Genomic DNA, 26,270 nt, shown 5'->3' on the forward strand with positions numbered 1-26,270 from the left:
GATTGGGTGGTGAACCTGCATGACTCCAATGCCCCAGAACTCAGTAACTTCAACCGTTTCATGTCCTCTTTGAGAAGACGATTTGAAGACCCCCTGGCTGATCGCAAAGCCCGTGAAAGAATAACAACGATGAGGCAGGGCAAACGCCCAGTGGCTGAGTATACACAAGAATTCCGGACCATTGCCAGCAAACTGAATTGGCCAGAAGACATCCTCCTTGGCCATTTCAAAGACGGACTAAACTATGATCTATATGATGCTTGCCTGCCCCGAGGGGACCCACATCAACTTGAGGAATGGTAGTCTTGGCAGAGGAAGCAGAGATCGACATATTGAAGAGGCACCGCCGAGGAAAACAATGGAGCCGCCCCCCGCCTGAGCTGACACACCAACCGGTGAAATCATCGGATACAACCAAGAAGCAAATGGGGTGTTTCAAGTGCGGAAGAGAAGGGCATCGAGCTGTAGAATGCCGCTCAAAGGCCCCCCAGCACAACCCAGACAGATCCCCAATCAACAAACCCGGAAAATTTTCAGCTAAGCCAAAAGAAACGGCCATGAGAATGATGGAAATTGCAGAAACCCCCACCTCTGCTCACCAAGGGGAAAGAACTCCAGCCTACACCACAGGGCCGGTGGATGCCTCAGATGACAGCTCGGAGGGCGAACCCCTGGTAAGTGGATGCATCACACCCATCTTCAAAACAGTGACTATATTAATCCCCCCCATGCCCGAAGCTGTGAAGGTAAAAGCCTTAATAGACTCTGGCTGCACCCGCTGCCTCATTAGCCCAACACTAGTGGGGAATCTGGGCATCCCATCCAGGAGACTGGAACAACCAATCTCATTTGGCCAGCTAGATGGATCCATAGCAGGGGGGGTGCCAGCTACCCTAGCCACTCTTGCCAATACACCTCTCCCTGGGCAACCATGAAGAGGACATAACGTTTGTGGTGACCCCAGGTATGGAATGCCCAATGATTCTAGGGATGGAATGGTTGAAAAAATGGAACCCCTGGGTAAATTGGAGGACGACAGAAATCAAATTCCCGAAGGGGGACCCTATGGACTTAAAACCCCAAGGGAGGCTACCAGAATCAAGAATAGAAAAAGCATCCATAGGAGAGGAAAAAAGATTAACAGAAATACCAGAGGAATATAGGGACCTTGCTGAAGTCTTCAGTGAGGAGAGGGCGAATGAGCTTCCCCCCCACCGACCCACAGACTGTACCATTGAATTCAAGCCTGGGGCAAAACTCCCGAAGCCCAGATTATACTCCATGAGCCCAAAGGAGAAGGAGGAAATGGAAAGATTTATAAAAAAAAACCTAGAGAGAGGTTTCATTGAGCCAGCCAAGCCTAAAGTGGCTGCCCCGGTCCTTTTTAGAGAGAAGAAGGATGGCTCTTTACGTTTATGCGTGGATTATAGGGCCCTGAATACAATCAGTGAAAGCAACCTATACCCTCTGCCCCTCATGAAAGACATGCTGTCACACCTATCGAAAGGGAAAATTTTTTCTAAACTAGACCTAAGGGAAGCTTACTATCGCGTGAGAATTAAGGAAGGGGACGAATGGAAGACTGCATTTAACTGCCCCATGGGGTGCTATCAATTCAAAGTCTTGCCATTTGGATTACAAGGGGGCCCTGCAGTCTTTATGCAATTAATCAATGACGTTCTAAGGGAGCACCTGTTTAAGGGGGTCCTTGTTTACTTGGACGACATTCTTATCTTTACCGAAACAAAAGAAGAACACGTCAAACTTGTCAGAGCGGTTTTAAAGAAGCTGCGAGCCGCTCACCTATATGCCAAACTCTCAAAATGCGAATTCCACCAGGAAAGGATAGACTACCTAGGCTATCGCATATCCCCACAGGGCATTGAAATGGACCCAGAGAAGGTCAAAGCAGTATTAGATTGGGCGCCACCCCGCACAAGAAAGCAACTACAAAGTTTCCTGGGCTTTGCAAACTTTTACCGCCAATTCATCCCCTCATTTGCCCAGATAGCCTTGCCCCTCACTAACTTACTAAAAACGAAGGGAGCATCCTCAGTAAAACCTAGCCAGCCACTAACATGGACAATGGAGTGCCAAGCAGCGTTTGAGAGACTAAAGAGACTTTTTTCTGCCGAACCAGTACTAAGGCACCCAGATATGGACAAGCCCTTCATAATACAGGCAGATGCAAGTGATGTGGCAGTGGGGGCTGTGCTATTACAAGAAAATAATGATGCAGTATTGCAACCCTGTGCATATACATCCAAGAAACTCACAGAAACAGAACAGCGCTGGCCCGTATGGGAGAAGGAGGCTTATGGGATACGTTGGGCATTACTCACATGGCGACAGTTCCTGGAAGGCAACAAAATCCCCTTCCAGGTGTGGACCGATCACAAAAATTTAGAAGCCCTGAAAACGTCCAGGAAACTCAATCCCAAACAAGCCCGCTGGTCTCAGCATTTTCACCAGTTCCAGTTTAAGCTCAAACATTTACCAGGGAGAAAGAACTTCCTGGCAGATGCTCTATCTCGCATGCCTCAATATAACAGCGCACGAACCACAGACTCTAGACCAATAATGGCAGAGTCACAACTGGCAGCACCAGTAACCACAAGAACCCAAGCCAAATTAAAACCACAACTGGACAGCCAAACTGGAATTGAATTCAGAAAAAGTTTGGAAACAGATGAATGGTTCCAGAAAAACAAAAATGTGTGCACAATGAGAGACGGGTTGCCTTGGGTAGGGGAAAAGTTATATATACCAACAACTCAAAGAGTAACTTTCATGCACCTTTGTCATGACACAAAATCAGCAGGGCATTTTGGATTTGTAAAAACTTTACATTTAATTAAACGGCAATTTTGGTGGCCATCCATGAAAAAGGACATTGAAAGTTATATAGCCAGTTGTCCAAAATGTGCCACGGCAAAGAGGTTGCAAGGGAAAGTGCCAGGACTATTGCAAACAGTGGCAAGTCCCTCAGCCCCCTGGAGAGAAATAGCCATGGATTTTATAGTGGAATTGCCAGAAAGCAATGGGAATACTGTGGTCTGGACGGTCACGGACTTGTTTTCCAAACAGGTGCATTTTATCCCTTGCCAAAAGATTCCCACTGCAAAAGCCTTAGCAAAACTTTTCATCCAACACATTTACAGATTGCATGGGGCACCCCAACGCATCATCTCTGACAGGGGGGTGCAATTTACGTCTGCATTTTGGAAGGAATTTTTATCCCTCTTAGGAACCACTCAGGGACTGACATCTAGCCACCACCCTCAAGGAAATGGGGGGGCTGAAAAAATGAACTCAGTACTTAAGCAATATTTAAGATGTTTTCTTAGTTTCCAGCAGACCGAGTGGGCGGACTTACTCCCTTTTGCAGAAGTTGCCTACAATAATGCAGTCCACTCCAGCACAGGTTACACTCCTTTTCAAATAGCCACCGGTCAAAGTTTCAACCCTATGCCAGAATTAATCCCAAACGAACCAACGATCCCTTCGCTGAAAGAATGGATGGAGAAACTACAAAACACCTGGCCAATAGTCAGAAAAGCACTAGATGAAGCTAGGCAGGCATACAAAACACAAGCCGATAAAAAAAGGGTTGAGCCTACACCATTCATTATAGGAGAAATGGTGTACTTATCTACAAAATACCTAAAGTCCCTACAGCCCTGTAAAAAACTTGGACCAAAATATATAGGACCTTTTCCAATTAAAAGAATCATAAATCCAGTAACAGTAGAATTAGAATTACCCAAAAATCTCAGGCAAATACACCCAATTTTTCATTGCAGCTTGCTGAAAAGAGAGCATCAGTCACCTCTACGGCCAAAAATCCCCCCACCACCACCTCCACTCATGGTGGAGGGTGAACAACACTTCGAAATAAAGGAAATCCTTGATTCTAGGAGATATCATGGAGCAACTCAGTACCTAGTTGCCTGGAAACACCTCCCTCCCTCACAAAACGAGTGGGTCCATAAACGTCATGTCAGAGCCCCGAAGCTATTGAAGAAGTTTCACACAGAGTATCCTAACAAGCCTGACTAAATTTTATACTTGTGTTTTCTTTCAGGTGGATCTCTCTTATTTTTAAGAGGGGCCGGATGTCAGAATCCAACTATATTTCATCTTTAATTATCAAATATAGAAACTCCCAATTCTGCCTTCTCTGGATTCTGCCATAAGAGGGAGAGAAGGGGGAGAACAAAGGGGCTTTATGGCCCTCACTTACTTCAGTAGACTTCTAGGGAGCTGAATGCTGAATGTGTGTTTATTGTAACCTCAAAGCGTTAGCACCAAAGAACATCACCATAACAAAGAAGGGTATTTGCCTTTCATGTAGTTATCTGAAGTCTCCATCCAGACGGAAGAAAGCATCAAAGGGGTGGAATTGTGATGCCTGAAACTATCACTGAAAGGAGGGTTGATTGGGTGGGACTACTGGGGAACCCCTTAAAACCTTGAATGGGAGGGCTTGGACCCCAAGTCCTGTCTAGCATGCCTGCAGCCACTTCTTCTTAATAAAGGATTCCTGTTGGAAGAATTATTCCAAGAGTTCTGTCTTCTTAAGATGCAAAGTGGGGTGGGTCCTTACAATGTGGCTAAAGGAGTGGTGTAAAGGGGAAGGTTTTGGATATATTAGTCACAATGTCTGTAGCTGGTCCAATCAAAAGATGTACAAAAGAGATGGTTTGCATCCATCAAAAAAAGGGACTGAGTTACTCGGCTATAAAATCACAGATTTTCTGGAGGAAAATTTAAACTAAACAGCAGGGACAGTGAGTTAATTGATACGGAACAACCCTTTCCCCGGCAATCTAAAAATTATAGGGCTATCAGTGCATGCAGCATAGATGTGTGTGTGGACAAGAATACAACCTTTCTATCAAGCAAAATGAAACCTCTAATAGCGAGTGCCACACAAAGTGCACTAACCAAATAGGTGGTGAGACAATAGGGGAACTCAGGCATCACACAAGTTATGTAGAAAGTAAACACAGGGCCACTCACATGTTTATACACCAATGCACAGAGTATGAACAGCAAACAGGGTGAACTAGAAATTCAGGTTAATGAGGGCAGATATCATATTGTTGCCATTACGGAAACATGGAGGGATGAAACCCACACATGGAACACACAGCTAGAGGGATTTAAATTATTTTAAAAAAACAGACCAAATAAAAGAGGAGGGGGAGTTGCTCTCTATATAAGAAATAACTACATCTCTACAGAAATAGAGCACAACAATGATAAAAACTGTCTTGAATGCATTTGGGTCAATATAAAAGAGGGGGGGAAATGACATTGCCATAGACCACGCAACCAAATAGAGGAAATAGATGAACTTTTTGCTAGTCAGCTAACTAAGGTATGTAGGAAGCACATCACAATAGTAATGGGGGACTTTAACTACCCTGATATCAACTGGGAGACAAACTCTGCACCAAGTGGAAGATCAAACAGTTCCTGGCAAACCTAACAGACAACTTTGTCTCCCAAAAAGTAGAGAAAGGAACTAGGGGATTAGCCATTTTGGATCTAATTCTCACTAACAGAGATGAAATGATAGAAGGTGTTGAAGCCATAGCCACCCTGGGAGGAAGTGATCATGCAATATTAGAATTCAACATTATGAAAGTGGCAAGAAGGTAACAAGCAACAGGGAGAAAGCAGAACTATTTAACTTGTTTTTTGCATCTGTCTTTACACAAAGGGAAAAAACAGACCAACCTATCAAAAATAGTGCCATAAAAAACAGAATAGAAACACAAGTTAAGATAGGCAAGAAAATGGTAAGTGAGCACCTGTCCAGCCTAGATGAGTTCAAATCACCAGGACCAGATGGATTACACCCCAAGGTTCTCAAGGAACTGGCAGATGTGATCTTGGAACCACTGAACTATATTTTTCAAAGATCCTGGAGCGCAGGGGAACTACCAGAGGACTGAAAAAGAGCTGATGTAGTTCCCATCCTCAAAAAAGGAAAAAAAAATGGATCCAGAAAATTACAGACCTATCAGCCTGACCTCAATACCTGGGAAGATCCTGGAAAAGATAATCAAACAACGAATCAACGAACACTTAGAGGCAAACAAAGTCATTACTAAAAGCCAACATGAGTTTGTCAAAAATAGATCATACCAGACAAATCTTATTGCATTCTTTGACCAAGTGACAAAATTAGTGGATCAGAGGAATGCTGTGGACATAATTTACTTGGACTTCAGTAAGGCATTTGATAAAGTAGATCACAACCTACTACTTGATAAGACAGAAAAATGTGGGTTAAACAGCATCACCACCAGATGGATCCGTAGCTGGCTGACCGGCCATACTCAGCGAGTGGTCCTCAATGGAACCACATCTACATGGAGGGAAGTGTGTAGTGGGGTGCCCAGGACTCTGTTCTGGGCCCAGTGCTCTTCAACATCTTCATCAACAATCTGGACGAAGGGATAGATGGGGAACTCATCAAATTTGCAGACAACACCAAGCTGGCAGGAATAGCCAACACTCCAGAAGACAGGCTTAAGATACAGAAGGTTCTGGACAGACATGAACACTGGGCACTATCTAACAAAATGAAATTCAATGGTGAAAAAAGCAAGGTTCTACATTTAGGCAAGAAAAACCAAATGCACAAGTACAGCATAGGTGGCACCTTGCTCAATAGTAGTAATTGTGAGAGGGACCTCGGAGTCCTAGTAGACAATCACCTAAATATGAGCCAGCAGTGTGCTGCAGCTGCCAAAAAGGCCAACACAGAATCAAGATCACGTGAAGTATTAATACCACTTTACGATGCCTTGGTAAGGCCACACTTGGAATACTGCATCCAGTTTTGGTCACCACGATGTAAAAAAGATGTTGAGACTCTAGAAAGAGTACAGAGAAGAGCAACAAAGATGATTAGGGGACTGGAGGCTAAAACATATAAGGAATGGTTGCTGGAATTGGTTATGTCTAGTTTAACAAAGAGAAGGATGAGGGGGGACATGATAGCAGTATTCTAATATCTCAGGGGCTGCCACAAAGAAGAAGGAATCAAGCTATTTTCCAGAGCACCTGAAGGCAGGACAAGAAGCAACGGGTGGAAACTGATCAAGGAGAGAAGCAACCTAGAACTAAGGAGAAACTTCCTGACAGTGAGAACAATTAATCAGTGGAATAACCTGCCTCCAGAAGCGGTAAATGCTCCAATACTGGAAGTTTTTAAGAAGAGACTGGACAGCCATTTGTCCGAAATGGTATAGGGTTTCCTGCCTGAGCAGAGGATTGGACTAGATGACCTCCAAGGTCCCTTCCAACTTTACTATTATTATTATTATCATCCAGATGTTTCTAAGCTTTCTGAGTTTCAATTTCTAGCCACACTGATATGCCCATTGTTCCTGACCTTCTGATTCTTTAGCTAGATGCTAAAGATTGTGGTCAGACATATTTCTCCTTTGCTTTTTACACAGAGGCCATCACAGATAATTCTGTTTTGTTTTTGTTTTTTTATATCTATCTCTTTCCTGTATTTTGGAAACTCAATACAGCCTAACTAATTGTCTTTTATCCTTTGCATTCTGTGAGATAGATCAGGATGATAGAGAGAATGACAGTGATTTCACAGCTGGATGGTAAATTTGACATGAGTTTCCCAGTTCCTAATCCAGCTTTCTAACCATTGCTAGTAGAAAGGTAAAAACTGCTGCCTTCTTTTATAGCCCCTTTCCTTTGCTGAAATATTCATATTTGTTAATAATCTGCACCTTTATTCAAAAAAATCTATCTACATTTATCACAGGGTTAAACTGTGAAGTAGGTGCTTTGTTTGTGAATTTGTGTGTGTGTGTTCATTATTTTTACAAATAATTCAAGGCAATGAGCATATCCAACATGCTTTTCCTCCTGTTATTTTCCCCATAACCCAGTAAGGTCAGTTGTGCTGAGAGCCACTGTCCCAAAAGCTTCTGGTTACAGTGGGCCTTGAACCCACAATCTCCTGCCTTCTAGTCTGGTGCCTAACAATTTAAGTTCTTTAAGCCTAAAATTAGTTTAAAGTTTGGGTTTGAGGGAAGTCAGCCCCCCAGAGAAGGAAATATTAAAAAGAGCAGAATAATATATTTCCTCAAAAGGATTTTAAAAGCAGAAACCAACCCTGCCCCCAAGTCTCTCTGTCCCAAGCAAAAGCCAGCCCTATACAAATGCAGATGTAAACGATCAGAAGGGCCCCAGCTAGGAGATCAAGAAGGCAAAGACCTAAAATCTGCATACCCCACCTGAGATGGGACATCGTAGGACTAACCCATCACCATCAAGAATACCAGAGAGGCACACCTAGACTCGGGTCAGAATACGTGACACAGGAAATAGCCTCAAAGTTCATGCCACAGGAACAGGAAACCATTCCAAACAAAAGGCTTTCAGAGGGTACAAAAAACTACTCCACATGTGCTCAGCCCTTTTTTCCTTTTTGTCTTCTCTCACTTGCCAGAACCATCTTTCTGTCTGGCTCTTCAATAAATTGCAACTTTCTTTCTAAAGCAGTCGCTATGTTGTTTATTTATCCCTGGCTTGGATGAACCAGGATGAAGACTTTTCTTTCAACAGGTTCTTTTAGCATTCCACCATTTAAAAACCACATAAAATAAACAAGAGGGAAATAATACAAACTGAGAATTTCTCATTTTTTTCCAGTAATTCTATGATGTCATTGGCCCTGCTTCCTGTGATCCCCAGGCAGGGAAAAAAGAATCAAGTAAGCCCCGGGGGCCAAAGGAGACTGCTAATTTATATAAGGAACAGATGGATGGGGAAATAATGAATAACAAATGAGGTGGGAGAATAAATTAATGCAAATAATCAGCCACAAAAATATCCCCATAAAACTAAATAATTAGAAGAAAAAGTTGAATGAATAAAAGAAAGTTATTACAACTTATTTTGAGTTTGAATGTTTTCAATGACTTTACTGGGTGTGGTTTTTTTAGATTTTTTAATGCTTTAAGGCAGGGGTGTGAAACTGCCGGCCCACAGGCCAGTTTCATCATACCGGAGCCGTGCCCACCCCATTGCCGGCAATGGCAAAAAAGCTTTGATACGTCACGTGACGTCGCAAGTTTGACATGCCTGCTTTAAGGGTTCACCTTGTTATCTTCTGCAGAAAAGTGACAAAATTGAAGGAACAGATAGAGCACAGAAGGAAAAAGAAATGGATATCTTGTCCTTGAGTGTCTCCAGCATCAATGAAATTCAGCTCCTTCTGTCGTCCATTCTAGAAAACAGAAGGAAACAAACCTAACTGATTATGGTGGCAGCTTTGCCTTCTCCTTGTCAGGCATGAGAATTGGGAAGGAACCATATAATGAGCATTCAGCAATGATCTTCAAAGAAAGAAGTGAAACCAGTGAGGAAGATGCTCCATCAAAATCACTGGGCCTAAAGGCATCCAGATCCCAGACTTACCTTAACAAACATGCACTCCACACATCATGAGAGAAGGAGTAATCCTGCTAAATATTGAGACCTGGACACACCATCCATCAGCCTATGATCATTTCTGCCACCTGCATACAGCGAGTGTCTCAAAGATATAAAGCCCAGGAGGGTTGCAGATGAGTTGGGTGACTGAGAAGCACATCTGAATGCAAACATTTTATTTTTACTTTTTAGCTTTTACTTTCCTATTTCATCCACTGGTGTAATACAGTAAATATGGTTTCTTGTGGCTTTGATTGATGTTATTGTTGCATTTTATTGCTTGAAGAAGTGTTTGTATAAGAAGCATTATATAAATATGTCAAATAATAAATGATTAAAACCTTGAGGCACAGGCGTCCTTTGTAATTCTCAAACATTTTGGAGTTAATCTTATGCTGATCATCATCATATTGCTCATTTCTCTCACTAAAAGACACCAAAGCAGGGGCTTCTTCTGACTTTAACTGAAAAAGAGTAGATGGAAGCTGCTTTTGAAGGTTCTCTACAGGAAAAGAGCTGTGGGTCCCTGGAGAAGAACTGCACACAACTGAGATGTGGAGAATGTCCAAAAATTCTTCTTGAAATCTGGTCATTCTAATTCCTGTAGGACTTCTTTAACTTGGAAAGCTTCTCATTCTCTCAGAGGTTCCCTAAGCAAAATTGCCACAATGAAAACTTGTTTTCATAACAATTTGAAATCAAAACTTGACCAATGGTAGTTGTTCTATCCCTGGTTTTCTTAGAGTTGTCAACAATGAAATATGCAAAAATTGTAGTAATTTCAATTTCAGCATCTCAATGCCCTCAACTGTGTATTGGGGAGGAGACAAGAGGTGTGATCATAGATTCGGTGGCAGCAACTTTACTACAAAACAGTACAGTAACGTGTTTTCAAACACTAGGATTCATGTACCATAAGAAATCTTAACTCCCTCCTGAGACTGATAGCAACTTCACTGCATATTTAAGGCGATGATCTATATCTTTCTAACTTGGCAATGTAGAACAAACTGTTTTTCTGCTAACTGTTAACTTCTGCCAAGCTTCTTAATTCCCCATTCCAGAATGTTGGAACCATGTGACTCCCCGCTATTGTCTCAAAGCTGAGCAGTGTGAAACAGACACCATATGTGACAGGGAGTGTGTTTTTACCTATGACTGAGCTGCCACTGTTGTCCTAGTAGCCTGAAACTATGTGAGCTAGGTGCAAATACAGCATCTGTTATCATCATTAAACTTAATCTCCTTAGACTGGATTTGCAGCAGAGTTCTCAAAGCAATTGAGATGTCAGGGGGGGGGGAATCATCAAGGCCATCTGGAAAAACTTGTAAAATCATAATTTCTGCTTCCTATTTCAAAAGTGATTCAGCCTCAAGCAAATCATCTTTTGTCTTTGACCCTTCCTGTTCAAATGAACGCTTTTGCTCTCTTCTGTATATAATGCTGATGGAAGTTTTAGAACAGCTTGGACCCTGCCTGGATTGATTCATTACTGAGTTCTTTCTCCATTATATAATAGCTCCAGGGTCAAATTCATAGGTGACTTCAAAGGACAAAAAGGGTTTATTTCTCACACGTTGACTTTTAATACTTCTGCTTATGAAATACTGGCACTTCTTAGAATATATGTATTTGTTTTATTTCCTACATGATGACAGCAAACTTTCTTACAGGTAGTCCTTGACTTACATCCAATCGTTTAACAAATGTTTGAAATTATGAGGGAGTCAAAAAGAGTTACGACTTGTCCTCAAGATTATGACTGCAGCACACACACACACTGGTCACGTGATTACATTTCAGTCATTTGGCAACCGGCTCGCATTTATGACTGGTGGCAACCTCCTGCAATCACATGATCATACTTTGTGACATTTTCGCCGTTTTCCCTTTCTCTGGCAAAAATCATCCATTGAATAATCTGGATTCAGTCTTACAACTATGTGATTCACTTAACAACCATGTGATTCACTTAAGGGCTGCAGTAACTCACTTAACAGCCATGGTAACAAGAGTCATAAATTCAGGTCTGGTCACGTGGTGATTCAACTTACAATTGAAAGTACTTTTAGTTTCAAATGTCATAAATTAAGGCTACATGTATTTACCTTTTCTAGCTTTTTTTGGCTTTTTTTTGGGCATGCCATTATGCTCACATTGCCATATCATTTCAAACTTTTCTCAATTGGCCATTTTATCATCATTGTTTTTCCTTTTTCTTTTTAGACTAAATTTCATATTCATTCCAGTTTCCCTAATCCCAATGGGAAAGAGGTTGAAGAGGAGTCCCAGAAGCATATAAGAAGCCTTAAGGCAACTATGGATTGAAGATCTAATTTGAAAATCAGCTTATATGTCAGTAACTCCAAAAGGCCCTTTTATTGTAAGGAATCAATCTGAGTCTTTTGCTTACTTGAAAGAAGTGATAGGAAAGAGGCAATAGGAAACGTATCGGTTTTTCCACCTCTGAAGGAAAATCATTCCTTAAGACCAAGAGATAAGTAATCCCGGGAATAATGATGTCAAATTTCCTGTTCACAAATTCTTCTCAGCTGGTCTCAAAACCATGCTATCATACTGTTTACCTGCTGTATTCAAATATAAACACCGTCAATGAAAAATAATGGATCTTCTTCTTTGCTTGCTACAAAGTCACTCCAAAAACACTCATTCATATCTGTAGGGAATGAAGTTGGAGTTGCTGTCTTCTCTTCTAGGCTGCATTAATAGAGGGATAGAATCAAGATCGCGTGAAGTATTTACAAAGCCTCAGCAAGACCACACTTGGAACACTACATCCAGTTTTGGTCACCACAATACAAAAAAGATCTTGAGATATGAAGAATAGTTGCACAAACTGGGTATATCTAGTTTAATGAAAAGAAGAACTAGGGGTGACATGATGGCAGTGTTCCAATATTTAAGGGCTGTCACAAAGATGAAGGGGTCAAACTATTTTCCAAAGCAGCTGAAGGCAAGACAAGAAACAATGGATGGAAACTAATCAGGGAGAGAAGCAACCTAGAACTAAAGAAAAATTTCCTAACAGTGGGAACAATCAACCAGTGGGATGATTTGCCTTCAGAACTTGTAGGTGCCCCATCACTGGAGGCTTTCAAGAAGAGACTGGACAGCCATTTGTCTGAAATGGTATAGGGTCTCCTGCTTAAGCACAGGGTTGGACTAAATGACCTCCAATGTCCCTTCCAAGTCTGTTATTCTATGTTTTTTTTCAAAAGCAGCTGAAGCCAGGCAGGAATGCTTCCCATTTCACTTCCCCAAGGTTCAGCGCAGCTCATGTTTTTCTCAAAGGGTTGTAAAATTTTACAGCCCTAGAAACCTGAGAGATTGGCTCATGCCTGCACTCATTTACTCTGAGGTATCCATGCTGGCATTCCGGCTGCCAGGCTAATTGAGCCACACCCTGGCATTTTCAAGGACGTGCAGAAATCCAGAGGAAGCTTCACTCCATCCAGACCAGTGGTGGGATTCAACCAGTTCGCACCAGTTTGGCAGAACCAGTAGCTAATTTTTTGTTGCCCCAGCCCAGAACGGACTTCCAGAAGCGGCATCCACACAGAGAACTGGTTGTTTACATTTTTGAATCCCACCACTGATCCAGACCCTTAGCTTACAAAAGCAAATGCCAAGACCGAGTGTGTTTGGGTGCATAGAAGAAAAGGAGACAGCGAATGGCATAGAGGCAGGGAATGTAGAGGCAACATGCAGAGATTTGCAGCTATTACAGGCAGGCCAGATGACGATCTGTGAGCTGTGTCAGATGTAAGGAACCAAACAACTCCGTGAATAGGCCAAAGTAGTTTCTTTATTGTTGATCACATATTGACAAGAGTCTCACCAGACCAACTGCATTCTCTTGGGAACAAGCAGATAAAAGCTTCGGTAGTCTAGACTCTACTGCTTCCTCCTATGGAGTGACCCAAGCTAGAGCACCTCTTTACTTTTCCCTCTATTCTAACCAGTGATTTCATCACAACTGCCAGGATTACAAGCTACACTGAGCAGCATATCCTGATGGGATTCATGCCTGGAGCTCAGCTTGGAAGCTCAGCTGGAATGCTCAGAAGCAACACTCCTTCAGGGCAGAGTTTGATGCTCGGTAGCAACTAGAAGAGGAGCAACCACATCTCATCCCAACTAGTGGAAGAAGTTTTGGAAAAAGGAAAAGGTTGAATGCCACTTTATGGACTTTGAGTCTTTGTTTGAACTGAGTATTGACTCACACACGTCATACAACCCACCTTGCCTACCCTACAAGGTTCTAGTCAAAAAAGATGCCGGAACTCCATTCTGGGTGTTCTGTGACAAAAAAAGCCCTGATTGTTAGTATTAGTATTTATTTATTTATTTATTTATTTATTTATTTATTTATTTATTTTTATTCCTTATACATTGTGTTTTTATTTTCTGTAAGCTGACTAAAGTCGCCATGAGCAACTAGGCAGCTATATAAATTTTCCAAAATAAATAAATAAACAAGCCAACATTGATTAAAGACATATTTATGTGACACCTTGCGAATCTCACAGTTAACTCAGAGCAATAGCTTCTTGTTGGGGAAGGTGTGTATTGCAATGAAAGGTTGTGTACAGTTTTCTACAGTGTGTTGGGTCCAGTCTTTAGAAAGCAAAAAAAAAAAAAAACTCTCACAGAATGAATGAATTTATCAAAACTTGTCTGATGAGATAAACTAGGCAGAATCATGATATATTTTACAATCAACCAAAGTGTGCTTGTTATTCAAAACAATGCTACAAATATCCACAAATGGGACACTTTTAAGAGATTAGCCATCTCTTGGAGCCTATGGCTACGTATCCTGATTTCCCGAATGGGTTTAATGTCTGCAGATGGGCTGCCAAGCCCCAAGGATGTCTGCAGAATATTACTTTCATTCAATACCACAATGCTTCCTTCCATGCTAATAAAAACGAGAAATTATGGCTTCTTTGCAAATTTCTCTCACCCAAATTTTCAAAGATCTAACAATTAAGCCTCTGCTGTTGCTGCCCTTGGATTCTGGGCTTATTGCCAAGACTTAAACTGGCAGAAAAACACAGATAAGAACCAGCTTGCTAATCTACCCAAGGACCTTGAGAAGACCAAAACAGAATCTTTGCTTAGAATGTCTTTATTATGGGCCTGTGCAAGAAAATAAGTGAACATCACAAAGAAATAACACATTCATGTACACATACAAACATTTATTTCTTTGATTTATATCCTGCTTTTTGTAGAGGAACTTAAGATGTCATATAAAGGGCTCCTTCCTGTTTTCCTGTACAGTAACAGCTGTGGTGAGGGAGGTTGAGCTGAGAGAGAAAATGGGTCACCTATCAAGTATCTATGATTGAAATGGATTAGAATCAGAGTCTCTCTACTCCTTACTGTATCATTACACTGCACAAACTATATACACACAGAAAGGGAGTGATATTTCTTGTACTATACAATATAGTATTCCTTTTATAAAACATGAGACCAGGATATTTAAGGGGCTGCCTCTCCCTAGTTACATCTACTCATCCCATCTCCTAGGAGATACAAGGTATAAGTCCCATCCACAAAGGAATGTCATCTTATAGAACTCAGGTATAATGATCTATAATGGAATGTATGAATTATTGGGGCGGAAGAGATGAGGAGATGCTGTCTAGGAAACAATCAGGCAAAAGAAGCAGGAGCCCACGGTCACTTAACGGTCAGAGAAAGAAGCTTAGGAAAGACCCACCCTAGTTAAAAGACAGGAGATCTGTGCCTTCAGACTTGCAACAGTCTGTTAATGTAGCCTTACGATAAAATAGAATTAGTTCATCTTGTTGTGTTTCCTGTCTGGTTTACCTGGGAAGACTGACAAGAATTTTTTCTGCTGTGGTTCCCACTCCATGGAACATCATTACCCATGGAACATCATTACCCATAAGATATCATTATCTCAGTACCCTAAAAACTAACTAAGGCAGAACTATGTGTCAGGCTTTAGGAAGGGCTCTGTCTTAAAATCACACTAAGCAGCAATCCTTGTGAATTGTGTCCACCCTTAGAAAGGGGATTACCTTGTTGATTACAGATGAGCTAGAGACGTGCTTATTCCAAAGCTAGAGATACAAAAGTTCCTTTGAAGCCAACCAAAACTGCACCAGGGAACTTTTTAAAAGGATCGGATATAGGTAATCCTTGACTTACAACAGTTTGTTTAGTGACCATTCGAAGGCACTGAAAAAAAATGACTTATGACCATTTTTCATACTTATGTCTGTTGCAGTATCCCCATGGTCATGTGATCAAAATTCAGACACTTACGATTGACTCATATTTATGATGGTTGAAGTATCCCAAGGTCATGTGATCACCTTTTGAGACCTTCTGGCAAGCACTGTCAGTGGGGAAGCCAGATTCACTTAACAACCCTGTTACTAACTCAACAACTATAGCAACTCGCTTAACAACTGTGGCAAGAAAGGTTGTAAAATGGGGCAAAAACTCACTAGTTACAAAAATGTCTCACTTAGCAACGGAAACTTTGGGCTCATTTGTTGTCCTAAGTCAAGGACTATGTGTATTGCTTAACCAAATGTTGCAGAACTAATTCCTGAACCTCCGTGTACTTTCCTAACCCAGAACTAACCTCTTTCTTAATATTCTGTCCTGCTTCATCCATTCTAATAGTGTTTCCTAGAGATGCCTTATGCACAGCCTGTTAATAATTCTAAGTGGAACTGGTTGGTCTGTAATTGGCTAGATCAAAGCATTTCCCTTTTTTATAGATCAGAACTACAATGACTAGACTCTGATCCCGGGGGATATACATTGACTGATCAGTACAAGTGAAAAGATTAGCCAACATTACTCTTCATCATTCTACATTTACTTTTCTTAATTCTGGTGGTCAAAGATCACCTGCTGGAGGGTTTTTCAAGCTTAAATTGGGCTATGAGTTTCGTATCCCCTGCACAAGAACTGGAGTTACTGACTTTTCTGTCATTCATAAAGCTCATTTCGTCATTACTTTGATTGTTTTTGTTCTGTAACCATGTACTTCCTATGAACTATACCAGGGGTCTTCAAATTTGGCCCTTTTATGACTTGTGGACTTCAACTCCCAGAATTTCTCAGCCAGGCATGCTGACTGAGGAATTCTGGGAGTTGGTCCACAAGTCATAAAAGGGCCAAATTTGAAGACCCCTGTACCATACAATAGATTCCCTTTATGGATTGTTATCATGTGTTGGTGAAGGGGCTTGTTCACTCACTGATGCTCTGAGCTCTTACAGAAGTGTCATCTATTATGAGCCGCTGAAAGATAAGAGCTTTCATCATATATAAGACAGCAGTGCATACTTGAATCCAAGCAATCTCATGATGAAACTAATACTGTGGAATGCACTGAGTCAGAGCTTTTAGATGAATAAAGGTATATGGAATAAGCATTAGAGATAAATAAGACAAAGACATCTTTAGTCTGAATTATTTTGCTTAATTTATCACAAATATCTTTTGGGTTCAAGTTTCCTGAGATATTTATATAGATATTAAAAGTGTTCTAAACAAATAAATAAATAATATGTGTGAGCTGTACAAATTATAGTTTTCCATATTTCTGTTCTGCCAGCTCCTAGATTTGTCTTTTTTTAATCAGCAGTCTCAATGAGCAAGGAATGGGGGGAAAACTAATTCCATATACAAGTATTTCCATAGTAATGAACTATAGCCTTACTCTAGTATTGCTATGGTAATAGAAAGCCTTCATTAATGATGTATTGCCATAGTGATGGTTGGATGACACTATAAATTGCTTATGTGGAAAGTCTCATTGAAATCCAATGTTAATAAGCATGCATTAGTTGCTTCATTTCATTCTTAGAGCATCTTCTTTTTATTGGACTCTCATTTGTTTCATTTGTGCAATTTCATTTGTACTTCTATAACTGTCTGGTTCTGTACAGCAACCAAACAGGTCAGGTACAGATTTCAATGGATAGTTAGGACTGCAGAAAAAACAATTGCAACCAGCCCGCCTGTATATTGCATGGGTTAGAAAGAGGACTGAGAAAATATCTACAGATCCCTCACAATCTGAAACATAAACTGTTTCAACTCCTCTACAGGGCACTACATTCCAAAACAATAGACACATAGACAGTTTTTTCCTTTGTGCCATTGCTCTGCTGAATACCTAATTCCCACAGTACTATCTAGGGATATTTATCCACGTACAGTAGTATGGCTGTATTGCTATTATCCTTCTCATCCTTTCTACTATCTTCTCTTATTGGTTGTAGAGATAGGGGCCAGGTAGAGGTCATGAGCAGCAAACTGCCCTTCCAACGCCTGCGTGCCTCTTGTCTCTACATGATCTCATCCATTCACATCACCATGGCAATGTGGGAAACTACCCCAGGCTGATACAATGATATCACCTGGTTCACATGATATCAGCCAGGTTACATCAATAGGATATGGTAGAAACTGCTCCCTGGCTGGGCCTCCTGGCTGATATCTTCTTAAGGATTGGTAAGGAGTTTAACCAATGAAATGCTATTGCTACACTATTGCCATGTTAAACTTTTGCTGCTTGGAAAACTGTATAAAAGAATAAACGTTGTGAAGGAGGTAAGCCATATTTGCACCCTGCAATGACTGAGCACTGATTACTACAATTTGTATCATTATTATAATTATTCTTCAGAACCGATGAAGCTTCTTGGATGAGAAGTGAAATGTCTTCTTCTTCACCCTCAATGAAAAAAACAGTTCAATTGCCTTTTGAAAAAGCACCTTTGAGACATACTTATTACTTAATGTAATATGTGTGTGCATACAGACAATTATACCATTTATAGGTAATTATTGGAGGGACGAGAGGAGGGAGGTCATATTTTGGGAAGGCAAGTGAGTAAGATCACTTGTAAGATCACTCTTTTGACTATGTGATCCCTGACTGGATTGGATAATCTTTCCAAACAACCAGGAAAACAAAAGAAGAAGCTGTGTGAGAAAGCTATGAAAACAACAGTGATTAGCAAAAGGCATGCTACTGAACACATCTGAGATAAAAGGAGAATATCTACCTCAAATTACTAGTCTGTTGAAATATGAAACCCAAAAAATATTCCAATCAGACTCATTGGGATCCTCATATCAAAACAACTTACCTTATGTGCGGCCAGAACTTGAAAATAACATTTAACGAAGCACAGTATTTAAACAAAATGGTTCGGTTGAGATCTGCATGTGTGGGACTGATTGGGGTAAATTGCAAGGGTGACTCCAAGATATAATTTTATCATATTTTATCTATATTTTAAATTACTGTATTCTATTTTAACTTCTTAAGTCATATTTTACTCTAGTTCCATTTTAAACTGTATTTTATCAAATTTTATTTTAAATTGCTTTTATCAGACTTTGGTAATGATTTGTTGTTGGAACTTTGCACTTTGATATGGCCCAAGGGCTAATCAATAAAGATAAAGATTTATTATTATAAAAATGTAGATTTTGCTATATTCTTTTTAAAAACACACACAACACACAATAGTGAAATCCCTACTATAATTGACTTCATAAAATGTTTTGCTTCTGTTTTGATGTAAGGAGCTACTTATCATAGTGCATCATTATATAATATGCAATACTAAATCCAAATACAGTATGCACATACTTTACAATAATTTATTGAAACATATTCTGATTTTCTTTGTATGATGTTCAGTCAAGAGCCTGCTAAGAACACCATAAATTCATTCCCATTGACACTGTAGGTGGAAGAAGAGATATTTTTAGGGGTTTTTTATCACTGTTTTTCCAAATTTACACAAGACTTGCTTTGCAATTTTTTTAAAATCACTTATATAAGAAGTGTGATTGCTGAAAGGTGTTTTTATCATATCCTAACCTGATGCAGCAGATATACTCAAGGGAAAAGTCACAAGGCACAAAATAAAAGAATATTTAGAATTCAGTCAAGTTATATTCCATTAATCATACATGGCATAACCGCAAAATTTCCACAAAGCTTGATCTTAAATGTCATTATTCAGAGCAAAACAAAAAAAAATCAGAATATTCTTCCAGGAAATTAGTTTAATGTTAGTGAAATCCTGCAGTCCTTTGACATCAGAGGAAGACTTCTGTTTTCAGAAAATGGAATCCAAAGTGTTGCCCTAACAAAAGCTTCAGGAAATAAATGCGTAAACCAAGACATTTCAAATTAAATTCTCAGATAACTATATCGCAAATTGCTAATTTAGACTGACTCTGAACATTTTAGATCAGTGTTTTTCAAACTTGGCGACTTTAAGATCTGCAGACTTCTGCTTCCAGAATTCCCTATGCTGATTGAAGATTTCTGGGAGCTGTCCAAACATCTTAAAGTTGCCAAGTTTGAAAACTTGATCTCCTCCTAAACAAGATGCTTCCCTGAGTGCTATTCAATGTAACTCAATGGGAGCGGAGTGTTCAGAGCAGGGCATCCTATATAATTTTGGGATAAAGATAGGAAGTTATGGAAAGATGTATTCCTTCATAAGTTCTGAAGTTCTTCATAAGATAAGATAAGATAACCTTTATTGTCATTCTTATACTGTGGGCACAATGGCACACATCAAAAATTAAATTTAGTTGCCCACTCATACCAACACCTGAACTATAGCTGAATCTAATTTAGTCTTCCATCTACTACTTTACTTTGTTTCTCCAGTATAGCATGAGTCTAAAGTCTGAAGTCTAAATCAGTCATGCAGCAATCTGTCCTGCAAGACATCACTCCAATATGATGGGGTCCCAGCTGTTTTGAGACTGTTGCCTTCAAACTCTCTCCTGTCTCTAGGACTCTGCAGTGGGCTGTAAGAATAACCTTGGCAGACAGGAGGAAAAGCTACAGACTAGATGATAGTCTGATAAGAGAAATCTAGTCTAAAGGAGAGACCCTCCCTAATTGTCTGGAAAGTAAAGGCAAGGGGGTGCAAGAGCTTCCAGACTTACAACATTGATGTAAGCTCTTCAAAGTAGGGTTATAGTAAGGCAACAGTAACAGAATCTTACAAGTTTTGCAATCCCATCCCCTGCCTTTACTTTCCATGAGGGGAGGCTTCAAAGATGTTTTCTCTACCCCATCCCTCCTTTGGATTAATATTTTATTTTATAATATAAATGTGGGTTTGATTCATTTAGTTAAAATTCTGTTAATATAGTTAGATTTTGTTTACATAATTTATATAACATTGCACCCTCTCTATATACATTGTACACACATAAAGACATAATCATTAGAATTATTGTAAATACACATCACACTAGGCTTGTACAGTAATAAACATCACTGTAATTCACTTTTAGCTATATGCATGTGCCTAGCTTTATTCCTAGCCAAAATTATCTTCTGTGCTGAAATTCTAATAACCTGTGTGTGTGAGAGTTTTGTGTGTGTGTGTGTATGTGTGTGTGCAAGACACAACTCTTTATAACTGATACTTCCACTTACAGGCTATATGAGCCGTGGTGGCACAGTGGTTAGAATGCAGTATTGCAGGCTACTTCTGCTGACTGCCAACTGCCAGAATTTAAGCAGTTCGATTCTCACCGGTTCAAGGTTGAGTCAGCCTTCCATCCTTCCAAGGTCAATAAAATGAGGACCCAGGGCTATATATTGACTCTGTAAAATGCTTAAAGAGGGCTGTAAAGCACTGTGAAGTGCTATGTAAGTCTAAGTGCTGTTGCTATTGTTATACCTGTAAAGAAAACCACACTTTTAATCATGAATTTCCTGCCTAATTGATCATACTCAGAAATGAATAAAGAAACAGTCTATGAAATAACCTATACCTAATGCAGTGGAAAAAATTCATATAAAGTCAAGCTTCTTGTGTATCAATGTAAGTATAGATTAAATAAGCTGAAAACCAAGGCACATGGATAGAGAAAAAGCTAAAGATAAGGTTCATGTCCAAATTCCTCCATATTTGCTAATAGGTTATCAGCATCTTTTATTTCCTCCAAAGTCTACAGAGCTTTCCAGAGACCCCTCCTTTCTGGCTCTGATTAATTCATTTGATTCCAGTGGATTCTCCTGAAGAAGTGGACCTATCCAAATTTGGGCTCTCAAGGTTGGTTCAAAAAGAACTTTCATTACTATGTGACTATAATGTTTTACCAGGAGGAGAACAGTTTGGGCAAATTTATTTTTATTATTATTGAGTTTTGTTTACATCCTTCACATTTCTAGTTTTACCTTTCTAACTTTCCTCCCACAGCATAGATCAAGTTCTTTCAAGTACCTTCCTAACAAATTTAATATTACAATTTTTGAAAGGATAAAGTATTGTACACAATATCAGGAGGGGAAAGCAATTCTGGTTGTAGGTTCAACAAGTTGCTACTATTGCTGCAACATTAAGCTTACTATAATGATATTGCTATAATATTACATTTCAGTATCAAATAAAGATCTATTCTTATGCCCCTGTGGATTCCTTATGGACAGCTAATATTTTCCAGACTTTTTTATTTAGGAATACCAGTGAGATCAGAACACATGTCATTTTTATACATAAGTAACTCAAATATATAGGAACAGTGCTGATTATTTATTTAAACATAGAAGCTTCTATTTTTCTCACCCTTTCAACTATTTTCATGTAAGCCTTGTAGCCTGTGATTTGTTGTGAGGAATTCATGTTTGCCAAAAGAAGCAAGAACTGTTGTGTATAAGAGTGTGCTTCTCCCTGTTTTGCTAAATGGATATGGCATGTCAAGAGAAAAATAACCACTGAATGCAATGAGAATTCTTTACTTAAGATGCATGCATGGTAAAACAAACAGATATAGGGTCAAGAATGAGTGGTTTCTGAACAGATGTGGATTGAATACAAAAGTGAGTGATACTACAACAGAAGTATATTGGGGCAGTGTTAACATACAGTGAGAATGGTTGAAGATAGAATTGCAAAATGAATATATGGAAGGAAAGAGTGAATGGGTCAAGAGGAAGAAAGTGAGTTGATGAGATCTTGAAAAAGAATGAGATGAGAAGTTTTAAGAACTAAAACCAATGTATGAAGCAGCACGCATATGTGTAGGAAAAGGTATCATGTTTCCCCAAAAGCAAGACCTACCCCGAAAATAAATCCTAGCTTGATTTTGGGGGGTGGGACTAATATAAGCCCTACTCCAAAAATGAGGCCTAGTTTTGGGGCAAGGTGCATGCTTAAAAATCATGCTAGGATGGGGGTGGGGTGGAGCTGCACCCCATACCCGTTTACCATTGCAGCCAGGCCTCCCATGAATTGACACCTGCTTTGTCTCACTGGCCCACTTCTGCAACAGCATTTTGCCATCAGAGGCCTTTCCGGAAGGCCTCTGATGGCAAAATGGAGGCCGGGGATGACACATGTGAACAGCCGCAGAAGAAGTGGGCCAACTGGGTGGGGTTGTCAGTGCCGCAGCTGCGAGGTGAGACCATGGAAAAGATACCCCGCAAAAATAAGACCTGGTGCCTCTTTTGGAGGCAAAAAAGAAAAGAAAAAAGACCAGATCTTATTTTGGGGAAAACACACAGTGGTGGGATTCAGCCAGTTCGCACCACTTCGGCAGAACCAGTAGCTATTTTTTTGTTGCCCAGGCCCAAAATGGACTTCCGGAAGCGGCATCCACACAGAGAACCAGTTGTTCACATATTTGAATCCCACCACTGGAAACACGGTATGAAAAAACAAACTGAAAAGTATTGGATTAAACTAGTTTTGACTATTTTTTTCTTGTTTTTGTGCTTTTAATTTCTTAATATTTCATACAAAAGAGCCATGGTGACACAGTAGTTAAAATGCAGTATTGCAGGCTAATTCTGCCAACTGCCAGCAGTTCGATTCTGACCAGCTCAGGGTTGACTCAGCCTTCCATCCTTCCAAGGTCAGTAAAATGAGGAGCCAACTTGTTGGCAGCAATATGCTGATTCTGTAAACTGCTTAGAGAGGGCTGTAAAGCACCATGAAGTGGTATATAAATCTAAGTGCTATTGCTATTGCTACTCCTTTCCAATAGTCTGCATAATATATTTTACTTTGAAAAGAAATACAAGAACGAGTATATATTTGTATGACAAGCAGGCAGCAGGCCTTTTAGTTTTCAGTCAGAAGGCTGTGGGTAAAAAATTGTATCTCTTCAGATGTCATTTAAGCTACAACTTTGAGCATCCATCACCATTATCAATGCTGGTTGAAGGTACTGAGAATTAAAGTTCATCCAAATCTTACATCACCCACCATTGTTCTACAATAGTGTTTCCCAACCTTAATAACTTTAAGACATGTAGACTTCAACTCCCCGCAGCTGGGTGGGGAATTCTGGGAGTTGAAGTCCACCTACCTTGGGCCAAGATTAGGTCCAACCCAGTCACAGAGAAAGGTAGAAAATCCATAAGGATTTTTTCTCCACTTTTGGGGACAATGAATGCTCCATGTTCATGTCTACAAAGTGGGTAAAAACATTGTCAGCGTTCATCCCACTCTCTCCTGAAATTATTTAGGATTCTTTTTATGTAAAATATTTGTATAACATATCTTATTTTAAAAATCTGACCTGATTCAATGTGGCACTGGCATGGTTTGCAAAAACATTGACCCAGACTTTACACAGATGAAATTTCCAGAAAACCTATATTTTATACTTACCTTCGGAAGCCACCAGTTAATGTTACAATAGCATTAGGTAAAATTTTCCACACTGTATCTTGAACGATCCGAGTTGCCGCATCTGCTTCGGCTTTAGATACAGAGCTAATAAGGTCATCATAGTACAGGAACCCTGAAAAATGATTTTTAGATTACACTGTACATTTCAAAGTACTGATTTTCACTTTTAAATACCTTAATATCAGAGGGCCAGGTTATTTGTAGGACTGTCTCTCCCCTAGGATAACTGCCTATTCCATGCACTCTGATAGGATAGGTATACTCTAAATCCCTTCCCCTATATGTTACCATCTAGTGGGACCTAGACAGTGTGCCTCTTCTGGTGGGCCCTACTCTTTGGAATATCTCCCTAAAATCCCGAATGCCCCCACCCTCATAGCCTTCCAAAAAGTCTTGAATACATGGCTTGTCCTGCAAGCCCTGGGGTAGTTAGTTTGTGAATTTGTGGAACTACGTGGAAGCACCAGGAGCTTCCCTGTTGGCTTTTATGCTTTTATTTATTTTGTTGCTGTTTATAAGTAACCCAAAATTATGTTGCCTAAGATGGGCAGATATACACAGCTTATAAAGAAAATAAATAAATGATGAAGTTGTCCAGGGCAATGTTTCTCAACCTGAGCAGAAGTATAGGTTACTTATCCATTGCCATGTAGCTAAATATTATCTATTTCACAAGGAAGAAATTATGATTAAAAGAAGCTGTAAGAATACATTAATGCTAATAAGTAGCATTAATGTGTTACATTTGACACACTATTATATAATTAAGGCTCTGCCATCCATCTCAAGTTGGGACATTCCAGTATCTTGGCATTTGTCCATTCCTATAATAATTAAACTGAACCTGGATGAGAATTTGATTTTCAGTTATCAAAAATAGCCAAATATTTTACTAAGGTTCCTATTAGTTTGTACTTATGTAAAAATCATGCATGTCTCCTATTTTAGGATGAGTTCCATAAAATGCCTCCAAGAAGTTCTTTCTCTGGCTACTCCAGAAACTACTGGCGTTCTACTACTAAACTAGAGAAAGACACTTAATTTAAGCTAAGCCAAATTCAAACTTGCTAGCTAATTTAGATGTCAAGAACTTCCATGGATTTTCTTCTCTCTCTCCCGCTCTCTCTCCCTCTCTCGCTCCCTCTCTCTCTCTCTCTCTCCCTCCCTCCCTCCCTCCCCCTCTCTCTCTCTCTCTCTCTCTCTCTCTCTCTCTCTCTCTCTCTCTCTCTCTCTGTGTGTGTGTGTGTGTGTGTGGTAAATACAGGGAGAGGGAAGAGATCTAGCCTTCTCTCATTCCCTGTTTTTCTAAACAGAATTTAACAAGTGTTTTGCACATACCAGAGTGATAATACTTCTTTAACAGGTTAATCAACTAACCAAAAATCAATTAGTGGATGAATCCACCTTTTCATTTGAGTGATAAAATATTTGGTCAGTTCTAACAAAACAAAACATTATGCACAAACCACAAAAATATCTCTATTAGAATAGAAAGGAGGAAGACTCAAATTGCACTGTTGCATCTGCCACATTGAGTTTTTTTAGTCCTCCCCTAGCTTTAAAATTGCCCTAGGATGGGTTTGTCTATCTATGGAACAATAGTGAATACTATTTAATTTATTCAGACATGAAGATGCTTTAGACTAGAGCAAGAATATCAAACCTTGGCAACTTTAAGAACTGTGGACTTCAACTTCCAGAATCTCCCAGCCAGCCATGCTAGTTGGAAAATTCTGGGAGTTGAAATCTACAAGTCTCAAAGTTGCCATGCTTGGACACCCCTGCCTTAGAACAAGAAAAGGTACAAGGAAAATAGATGTCCTAATAGATCCATGAGTGATTGATGACTGGTCAACAAGGAATGCCAGCTTCTAACTGGCTAGCATTAGTTAAAAGTTCTCCCCCATCTCTAAGTCAACTTTTAAGATTGAGAGAAATCTCAATGTAGTATAAAAGGACTTGTAAGCATTAGTTCAGCCAGTTTCTTAATACTCCAGCTGAGGGACCTTGGTTCTAAGAAGAAAAGAAGTGATTCCCATGAGCAGAGATTTCTATTTAAATTGATTGACTTAATT

General features: G+C 39.9%; 1 protein-coding gene across 1 annotated transcript in view; it reads right to left on the bottom strand.

The window, feature by feature from the left end:
* DNTT (DNA nucleotidylexotransferase) overlaps positions 1-26,270 on the bottom strand; it is a 221,459-nt gene that overhangs the window by 126,149 nt on the left and 69,040 nt on the right. Inside the window, exon 8 of the mRNA XM_039340929.1 lies at positions 24,175-24,307. Within this exon, the coding sequence (XP_039196863.1) occupies positions 24,175-24,307 (133 nt within the window). The remainder of the gene's footprint in view (positions 1-24,174; positions 24,308-26,270) is intronic.

This window comes from Crotalus tigris, unplaced genomic scaffold (assembly GCF_016545835.1).
Source record: "Crotalus tigris isolate CLP2741 ecotype Arizona unplaced genomic scaffold, ASM1654583v1 scf7180000017757.759095, whole genome shotgun sequence".
In the NCBI taxonomy this organism is placed as follows: Eukaryota; Metazoa; Chordata; class Lepidosauria; order Squamata; family Viperidae; genus Crotalus; species Crotalus tigris.